The following is a 10,413-nucleotide window of genomic DNA, read 5'->3' on the forward strand; positions in this document are numbered from 1 at the left end:
TGGGGGAGAAGGGCCTTGGTCAGGGAGGTGACCAAGAACCCGATGGTCACTCTGACAGAGCGCCAGAGAGATGGGAGAACCTTCCAGAAGGACAACCATCTCTGCAGCACTCCACCAATCAGGCCTGTATGATAGAGAGTCCAGACGGAAGCCACTCCTCAGTAAAAGGCACATGACAGCCCGCTTGGAGTTTGCCAAAAGGCACCTAAACGACTCAGACCATGAGAAACAAGATGGCCTGAGGAAACCAAGATTGAACTCTTTGGCCTGAATGCCAAGCGTCATGTCTGGAGGAAACCTGGCACCATCCTACGGTGAAGCTTGGCGGTGGCAGCATTATGCTGTGGGGATGTTTTTCAGTGGCAGGGACTGGGAGACTAGTCAGGATTGAGGGAAAGATGAACGGAGCCCGAACCTGATCGAACATCTCTGGAGAGACCTGAAAATAGCTGTGCAGCAACGCTCCCCATCCAACCTGACATTGCTTGAGAGGATCTGCAGAGAAGAATGGGAGAAACTCCTCAAATACAGGTGTGCCATGCTTGTAGCGACATACCCAAGAAGACTCAAGGTGCTTCAACAAAGTATGGCCTGAACACTTGTGATATTTGTATTTTTTTATTGATACCTTTGCACCACTTTAAAAAAAAGTTTTTTCCTTTGTTATTATAGGGTATTGTGTGTAGATTGATGAGGGGAAAAAACTATTTATTCAATTTTAGAATAAGGCTGTAACAGAACAATATAGAAAAAGTCAAGGGGTCTGAATACTTTCTGAATGCACTGTACGTGTACTAGCTAGCTTGCACTGTATTAGTATCAAATATAGGATACTTGTTTCAGCTGTTACAGATGAACTTCATGAAAATGAGCTCCTACATGTGCTCCAGGGGGTCATGCCCTCCAGTGGCCACCACCATTCCTCCTGCCACATCTGGAACTCCAAGACAGACACACAATGTCTGAGGGTTGGGCAAGACAGACAAATGCTAAACAAATGTTACTTTTCATAGCTTGCAACTCTGTCATACTTTGCAACTGGCTCGTGTCATGCGCTCTCAAGCCGCCATCTGCCGACGGAATCATAGTGGTGCCCAACAGTCGTGATAGAGGCTAACGACAGTTTAGTCTAAATAAACATAGTAGCCTGGAAATATGACATTGCTAAAGTAGGCAAATGTTTAGTAGGAAACAACTTTGCCATCATTGTCATGTCGTCACATGGCTGGCAATGTTGTCATAAGATAGAAAAGTTAGTCAAAAATAGCTAGCTAGCAATGATAATGTTAACTCTTAGCTAGCTAAAATCCAGTGGTCTCCTCTCAATCTTAGTTAGCTAGCAAACGTTATACTGCATCAAAAGGTTTTCCTACTAATTATTTGCCTCCTTTTCCAATGTCATTGTATTTCCAAGCCACTGTAATGCACTTTTGATTAAATCGCTCATTGATAATGTATTGAGCAGAATGCTCGATCAGTCGGACATGCTTCTCAGATAGTGGCTTGCTTGTTCTTGAGAATAGCCATAGATAACTACCATAGTGATCCCCTCGAGAGTAGCAAATTTCAGTGGATCATTCATTATAGCTTGCTAGCTAGCTAGTTGGCTGTCCTAGAAAATATATAATCATGCTAGCTAATTGTTTCAATGCACCTTCCAAATGTGAAATTACAAGACAAAAAGCACACTTACCTAAGCTGTTGCTCTATGTCCCCTTGGTTGTGAAGGTAAGGTAGCATTAGCTAAACTTCCGCCCCAAATGGGCACTCCATGGGGGTCTATAATATGAAGTAAAGCCTGACTTTTTGGGTCACCACATACAGTGGCAAGAAAAAGTATGTGAACCCTATGGAAATACCTGGATTTCTGCATAAATTGGTCTTCATGTAGGTCACAACAATAGACAAACACATTCTGCTTAAACTAATAACACACAAACAAATATATGTTTTCATGTCTTTATTGAACACACTGTGTAAAAAAAGTATGTGGGAAAAGTATGTGAACCCATGGATTTAATAACTGGTTGACCCTCCTTTGGCAGCAATAACCTCAACCAAATGTTTTCTGTAGTTGCGGATCAGACCTGCACAACGGTCAGGAGGAATTTTGGACCATTCCTCTTTACAAAACTGTTTCAGTTCAGCAATATTCTTGGGATGTCTGGTGTGAACTGCTCTCAAGGTCATGCCACAGCAACTCAATCGGGTTGAGGTCAGGACTCTGACTGGGCCACTCCAGAAGGCGTATTTTCTTCTGTTGAAGCCAGTCTGTTGTTGATTTACTTCTGTGTTTTGGGTCGTTGTCCTGTTGCGTCACCCAACTTCTGTAGAGCTTCAATTAGCGGACAGATAGCATAACATTCTCCTGCAAAATGTCTTGATAAACTTGGGAATTCATTTTTCCATCAATGATGCAAGCTGCCCAGGCCCTGAGGCAGCAAAGTAGTCCCAAACCCTGATTCTCCCTCCACCATACTTTACAGTTGGGATGAGGTTTACATTTTTTTCTCCATACATAGTGTTGTGTGTTCCTTCCAAACAACTCAACTGTAGTTTAATCTAGAAATGGTATGTATTATGGTTAGTACATAGTATTGCTTTTTTTGTAAGTAGTAGGCAATAATAGACACAGCCAAAGTCTCAGTGAACTCACGTCAATTTTGTCAGCTTGACAGCACCACCAACATAAGTCAGTCTTCAAGTTCTTAAGAAACACATCTTTCCAGACAAAGGAAGGCAGTGAGTGAAGCTCTGCTATCGGTCAACTGCTCTACAAGCAGCTTACTGGAACACTCTGGTTTTAGATTAGTGGATGCTTTTGTGACAGAAGTAGAGTGTACTGTTCAGTCCATGCAGGCACTTGACTCAGTCTCAAAAGTGAGTACCCTCTCTATACATGACATCACTAACTCCAACATTACTAGTATGTTTGCATGTTAAGGCACTATTTGCATCCATTTATCCAAAGTTTGAAGCATATGTAAACCATATGTTCTTGATATATATACACACACATATACACATACTACCGGTCAAACGTTTTAGAACCAACTCATTCAAGGGTTTTTCTTTATTAGTAATTTTCTACATTGTAGAATAATAGTGAAGACATCAAATCTATGAAATAACACATGGAATCATGTAGTAACCCAAAAAGTTTTAAACAAGTAAAAACCTATTTGAGATTCTTCAAATATCAAGGCAAAGGGTGGCTGACAGGTTTGCACTCTTGAGATTCTCTCAACCAGCTTCCTGAGGTAGTCACTTCTTAAAAGTTAATTTGTGGAATTCTTAATGCATTTGAGCCAATCAGTTGTGTTGTGACAAGGTAGGGGTGGTATACAGAAGATAGCCCAATTTGGTAAAAGACCACGTCTATATTATAGCAAGAACAGCTCAAATAAGGGCTGAGGGTTAGGATGTGGAATTGGAGACAAGTGGGAGTGGAGTTGCTAGGCGGAGCATAGAACGATGGTCAAAGAAAAGTAAAAAAATTAAGTTAAAATAAAACAAAAAGTACGTATGAATGAAACTGAGTGTTGTTACAGCTAATGCCCGTTTGCCTGAGAGTGATGCCGCACAGGTGTGTGCACATGCATATACACACACTCTCATTCAAATGCACACACATACACACACGTAGATAGCGCCATACATGCACTCAAACATATTCAGTTGGCCTTGCTGTTATGATTGTTATTGTCCTTGATGTCTTTAGTTTTTTGCATTCTTGTTTTCCTTTGGCTTCATTTTATTTTTCCTCAGATGGTTGAGGGGTAGCTGTTGGGGAAATGTGGTGTGGGATCTAAAACTTTTGAGAGATAGGGAATATATAAAACCTGTATTTTCTCTTTTTTTGGGGGGGGGGGGGCACAATTTAATCTATACATTTCAACTTCACTCAAATGTTTAGGAGAACAACGTGTGACAGTCAGAGAGTTCTGCTGCTGAAAGCTGCCAAAGACAATTGCACAATGGGCAGAGTGATCCATTTTCTTTTAATTTGTGTTTGTTGTCTCACTATCGCAGCACTACTAATCATGTGTGCACAGGATAAAATTTGATTTGGAGAGTACCCACTAAGAAAGAACACCAATACTTGTCGCCAACAGTAATTAGCAATCACTACTTTTTCAGCTGATGGACTATTCTGGAGATAAAGCACATCAAGAAACAGATACAGCACAGTTATTTTTTCCACTAAATAACTTGATTGTTAGAGTACAAATAGGTTAGAGTAAGTTTGCTCAGGGAATGTTTTAAACATTTGTTCATATCTGTATCAAAGTGTGACATTTTCTTTAGTCTGTGTGCACGCTCTACCAAAAGCTTGGACAGAAGCACATCTAAGACTAACTACAGAATCTCAATACAGACCTTATACTGCTTTTTTTGCTCACAATTTCTGTCTACCCTCCCCATTGAACAGAAGGAAGAATCTCAGGCTCTAAAAGCAGAGCTGACAAAAAAAAAGCCTAGTTTGGACCACAGATTGCGGTGCTGCCTGAGACAAGTGGGAAAAACTGGTCTTGCATGGATGTCTGAACAGTAGTAATCTACGAACAGACATGTTTGACTTTTGTACTTTTTCTACAGCGGATAGTATGTGACTTCTGGCAGATAGAAAGTTGGCCTCAAATATTCCCCATGTCTCTCCTGGTCTTGGCTTTGAGAGTCGTTTTGCTCCTGAGGGGCATCAAGATTTTAGCAGGTGGGGTGGATATTCTCGTAGGTTGAGCAGGAAGGATGGTCTTCCGTTTCCTGCTTCTCTACCACTCTCCATCTCCCCTACAATCTCCATTCAATCCAGCAGCTTTGAGTGCTCTATCCTGGTGATGGTCCAGTCTGGCAACACCCCCTTAGTAAACTCCCTTTGGAATCTGCCAACAGCCATGATAGATAAGAGTTGTTAAATAGGAAGTCTATACATTAAACACTTGAGACATTTGAGAGTCATGCAAAGGTGGTTAATGCAGGTAGTTGTTCCTTGGGAACAGATCTAGGATCTCAGTGGGCTCATCCCTGAGAAAATGTTTGCAGACTTTGTAAATGCAGCCTAAGACAGCCCAATTCTGATCTTTTGCACAATTATTGGCAAAAGATCTGATCTGTTTGGTCGAAACACCAATTAGTGTCAAAAATATCAGAATGGGTTGCCTGTGTAAACACAGCCTCAGTGTTCTCTCTTTGTCAGATTAAGTATGAATGCTTTATCACAGCTACCTCCAACTGTAGACCATTAAATCAACTGTGACATTGTACTTTAGCAAAAAACAAACTACAAAGAAAACTCACTCATAGTTGGCTGTGAGCAGTCTCTTTGTCTCCGGCTCACCCTCACCACCTATGGCCACCTGAAAGATACGTGTTCCCTCCAATGATTCCTCAGGCAACCGGGCACTTGTCAGATACCAGTATCTCATCAGAATACTGACAAACTTCCGCCCTGAAAGAGGAGAGAAATGTTTTTAGAACAATGACAAAACAACTATTTGACTAAGAAGGAGAGTGATGGAGAGCTGCATCAGATGATCTGGCCTCCACAATCACCTGAGCTCAACCCAATTGAGATGGTTAGGGATGAGTTGGACCGCAGAGTGAAGGAAAAGCAACAAGCCAACAAGTGCTCAGCATATATGGGAACTCCTTCAAGACTGTTGGAAAAGCATTCCAGGTGAAGCTGGTTGAGAGAATGCCAAGAGTTTGCAAAGCTGTCATCAAGGCAAAGGGTGGCTACTTTTGAAGAATATAAAATATATTTATATTTGTTTATAACACTTTTTTGGTTACTACATGATTCCATGCCAGTTAGTTTTGATGCCTTTACAATTATCCTACAAAGTAGAAAATAGTAAAAAAAATAAAGAAAAACCCTTGAATGAGTAGGTGTGGCCACACTTTTGACTGGTACTGTTTATGAAGATATGCATTCTCTGAGAACCACCAGTGTTAGCAAATTGCATAAGTCATCTGTCATGTTTATATTGCTTTCTGCCCATTTCAGCCAATTTGCTCTTCTGTCTCAGCATACATGTTGCTTGTGTTAGTAAGTGTTAGTATTTTCTGTATTATGCTGGTTATTAAAGTTTAAACAAGGATGTGTTCTTAAGGCCTCATCAGCCTGGTTATTAGTTGGGTCACAGTCAACTGTTATTAAATTAAGTCATTATTAGTATCATCATTGCATGTTCAGCCTAGGGAGAGCCTGTAGTGTGTGTGCGCCAGCCTGTGTGTGTGTGCGCGTCTTCGCCATCTGACCTTGATCCGCATGTGCGTGTGTGAGAAAGAGCAATTCCTCTTCATTAGCTTATTAGTTACATTCCAACAGTATCACTCTATGCTGTAGTGACTATGATATTATTTAAGACAAATGTAAAAGATATAAAAACACAATATGTGACACGTTTCAGGAAACTAGTCGTATATCGCGCGCCACTACTCCACGGGTTAGGCATTTGAAAGTAAAAATGTAAAAAAAAAAAAAAAATCTAAACACATTTTTTGGCAGAAATGGGAACTTCCATGTGCCTTAATAACAAACTTGTTTGCCATCTTTAAAATACAAATACAATTGTTCAATTACGAGCCTAGTTTGTTTTGCAACTGAAAAAGACTTCAAACCAATGTCAACCATTGCATCCCTCACACACATGGAGAAGCGTTCAACCATCTATACGGGTAGGAGAGTCAAGCTATCTACATTTTCAAATATTATACACTGCTCAAAAAAATAAAGGGAACACTTAAACAACACAATGTAACTCCAAGTCAATCACACTTCTGTGAAATCAAACTGTCCACTTAGGAAGCAACACTGATTGACAATAAATTTCACATGCTGTTGTGCAAATGGAATAGACAAAAGGTGGAAATTATAGGCAATTAGCAAGACACCCCCAATAAAGGAGTGATTCTGCAGGCGGTGACCACAGACCACTTCTCAGTTCCTATGCTTCCTGGCTGATGTTTTGGTCACTTTTGAATGCTGGCGGTGCTCTCACTCTAGTGGTAGCATGAGACGGAGTCTACAACCCACACAAGTGGCTCAGGTAGTGCAGCTCATCCAGGATGGCACATCAATGCGAGCTGTGGCAAGAAGGTTTGCTGTGTCTGTCAGCGTAGTGTCCAGAGCATGGAGGCGCTACCAGGAGACAGGCCAGTACATCAGGAGACGTGGAGGAGGCCGTAGGAGGGCAACAGCCCAGCAGCAGGACCGCTACCTCCGCCTTTGAGCAGGAGGAACACTGCCAGAGCCCTGCAAAATGACCTCCAGCAGGCCACAAATGTGCATGTGAAAAAAAAAAGCAGATACCGATTAAATCGACTGATTTTTATATATATTTTTAATAATGACAATTACAACAATACTGAATTAACACTTTTATTTTAACTTAATATAATACATAAATAAAATCTATTTAGTCTCAAATAAATAATGAAACATGTTCAATTTGGTTTAAATAATGCAAAAACACAGTGTTGGAGAAGAAAGTGAATGCAATTTGCGCCATGGAAAAAAGCTAACATTTAAGTTCCTTGTTCAGAACATATGAAAGCTGGTGGTTCCTTTTAACATAAGTCTTCAATATTCACAGTTAAGAAGTTTTAGGTTGTAGTTATTATAGGAATTATAGGACTATTTCTCTCTATACCATTTGTATTTCATATACCTTTGACTATTGGATGTTCTTATAGGCACTTTAGTATTGCCAGCCTAATCTCGGGAGTTGATAGGCTTGAAGTCCTAAATAGCGCTGTGCTTCCAGCATTGTGAAGAGCTGCTGGCAAACGCAGGAAAGTGCTGTTTGAATGAATGCTTATGAGCCTGCTGCTGCCTACCACCGCTCAGTCAGACTGCTCTATCAAATCATAGACTTATTTATAATAAAACACACAGAAATACAAGCCTTAGGTCATTAATATGGTCAAATCCAGAAACTATAATTTCGAAAACAAGACGTTTATTCTTTCAGTGAAATGCGGAACCGTTCCGTATTTTATCGAACGGGTGACAACCCTATGTCTAAATATTGCACAAACTTCAATGTTATGTCATAATTATGTAAAATTCGGGCAAATTAATTACGGTGTTTGTTAGGAAGAAATGGTCTTCACACAGTTTGCAACGAGCCAGGTGGCCCAAACTGCTGCATATACCCTGACTCTGTTTGCACTGGAACGCAAGGGAAGTGACACAATTTCCCTAGTTAATATTGCCTGCTAACATGAATTTATTTTAACTAAATATGCAGGTTTAAAAATATATACTTCTGCTTTGATTTTAAGAAAGACATTGATGTTTATGGTTAGGTACATTGGTGCAACGATAGTGCTTTTTTCGCGAATGCGCTTTTGTTAAAATCATCACCTGTTTGGAGAAGTAGGCTGTGATTTGATGATAAATTAACAGGCACCGCATTGATTATATGCAATGCAGGACAAGCTAGTTAAACTAGTAATATCATCAAGCATGTGTAGTTAACAAGTGATTATGTTAAGATTGATTGATTGTGGTGGTCAACCTGCCACGCAGTTTCCTTGTGGATTGTAATGTAATCGGCATCCAAAAATGCAGATTACCAATTGTTATGAGAACTTGAAATCGTCCCTAATTAAATCGGCCATGCCGATTAATCGGTCGACCTCTAGTACAGGACAATAAAACGTTTGGGAACCACCAGTTTAGGACATGGCCTCACATGTGAATCATCAAATAGATGGGTGGGGCTAAGGCTTAAGAGGGTGTGAACGATGCTAAATGGATGTAGACAAAGCAGAGCTCTCCAGTAGGTGTACCAAAGCGATTCAAGGAACATTTTCTCAAAAGTGGGGTTACAAGTTGATCAACTTTCCCTTTTGCCTAAACTGTAGTGTATGATATACAATGTTCTAGCTCTGATTCTCTACTTTAATTCAATGTTAAAAAAAAAAACACATTTTTTTTAATCGATTTTTTCTACATAAGAAAAATATATTTAAAAAAAATTGAGCAGGCCAGTCACATTTAAGAACAAAAAAAACTCCACTAACAACATAATCTGGCTCTTACCATCATCATCATCATAAATGCCAACATCCCCTGGTGTTGTGTACACCAAGTCTTCCGGATCTGCAGAAAGCGCTTGCAGGTGACTTGGTGGGAGCAGAGCACATTTCTCTTCCAGTTTTGCAATTAGCTGTGTGGGAGAAAATGGAGAGAGGAAATATGATTAAGGGCCAAATGTCTGCAGAGAATGCTGTTGAAACTACCAGGTATCCTATCAATGCTACACAGACATTATTTTAGCAAAAATGTCTGAGTATATCATACTCACGTCTTTAGCAACCAGACCTTCAAGTGCCTCAAATTGACTCCCTGACAACAGTCTTGAAACATGGGAGAATGCCTGCAACAACACATGGCGGGGACGACGACGACACTGTCACTTATTTAACCAGAACTGAACTGTGCACAAAACTTGGATTGCAGTAACGCCCACCTTGTCTAGCTGGATGTGTCTATGTCAGAAATACTTTATTTCTTAAAGTAGCTAGCTTCCACTTGCTAGAGACCACTCATTCCACGGATTGTAACCTACCTACCTGTTTCGACCCCTCTGTGAATTCTTCGATCTTGAATTCCTTGTCTAAATAAACCCGAATCAAAAAGTAGTATAATCGGGTTCGGAACCATATTAAAGGGTTGGGGATGCCAAGCACAACCACCTTCTGGTTTTGTTTACCTCCACCTCGATCAGAGCAATAAGTTCGGACGGTGGACACAACACCAAAGGACAAAGTAGGAGCCAGGCGGGTGGTCTTGATGGGCCGGGGAAGCACAACGTGCTCGGGTTTCAAGAAACGACTCAGTACTGAAGGCAGTCTGCTACAGTTGCAACCTCTTAACATGGGCAGCGCCATCTTTTTTTGTTCAACGTTACGGTCCAAACACTTAAAAGACACACCCTATTCCCTCAGCCCTCAAATTAAGTGGACACTTCTGATGACGTTCCATGACGTCTGACCAATATACACTTGCAGGGCGAGGGAGGAAGCAATGATTTTTAAATGGACCACCAGTGGCCGGAAATTCATCACTCGTTCATCCCGCGATGATTGTGTTTTCAGCCACCGGTGACTTGCGCTACATTCAATTATGAGTGGATGTCTACCTATATGAAATATATAATAATAATATACGCCTACTGTATGATAGCTAGCAAATTAATTAGCTAACTAACGTTAGCTTGCCTAGCTGGAACTTGTTTTATGTGTTGTTTTAGTTCTACAATTACCAAAATATAACAAAAAATAAACAAACAAAAAAAATACTTTTTATGTAGTAGGAAAATGTCTAACTTATTTGCATTCGTTTTTACTTACACTTGTATGTTGACTTCTTCATTGATGTTGTTTTATGGGGAGTTTCAG

General features: G+C 40.4%; 1 protein-coding gene across 1 annotated transcript; it reads right to left on the reverse strand.

The window, feature by feature from the left end:
- Window positions 1-3,360: 3,360 nt before the first annotated feature.
- LOC120064485 (m-AAA protease-interacting protein 1, mitochondrial-like) lies at window positions 3,361-10,072 on the reverse strand. The gene is made up of 5 exons (XM_039015093.1): window positions 9,586-10,072; window positions 9,318-9,389; window positions 9,053-9,179; window positions 5,299-5,449; window positions 3,361-4,883 (listed from the first exon to the last, which is right to left on the reverse strand). Exons 1-5 carry the CDS (start codon window positions 9,901-9,903, stop codon window positions 4,805-4,807), a joined length of 747 nt encoding a protein of 248 aa, XP_038871021.1. The 5' UTR covers window positions 9,904-10,072; the 3' UTR covers window positions 3,361-4,804.
- Window positions 10,073-10,413: the final 341 nt, after the last annotated feature.

The sequence above is a fragment of the Salvelinus namaycush genome, chromosome 19 (assembly GCF_016432855.1).
Source record: "Salvelinus namaycush isolate Seneca chromosome 19, SaNama_1.0, whole genome shotgun sequence".
Lineage (NCBI taxonomy): Eukaryota > Metazoa > Chordata > Actinopteri > Salmoniformes > Salmonidae > Salvelinus > Salvelinus namaycush.

What these genes read in the sequence shown, in the direction of transcription:
- LOC120064485 (XM_039015093.1), bottom strand. Translation starts at nt 9,903, where the DNA reads ATGGCGCTGCCCATGTTAAGAGGTTGCAACTGTAGCAGACTGCCTTCA. An exon ending in AAGGTCTGGTTGCTAAAGAC is followed by an intron (nt 9,180 to 9,317) that starts GTGAGTATGATA and finishes TCTCCCACACAG; the next exon opens with CTAATTGCAAAACTGGAAGA. An exon ending in CTGCTCACAGCCAACTATGA is followed by an intron (nt 4,884 to 5,298) that starts GTGAGTTTTCTT and finishes GGCTGTTGGCAG; the next exon opens with ATTCCAAAGGGAGTTTACTA.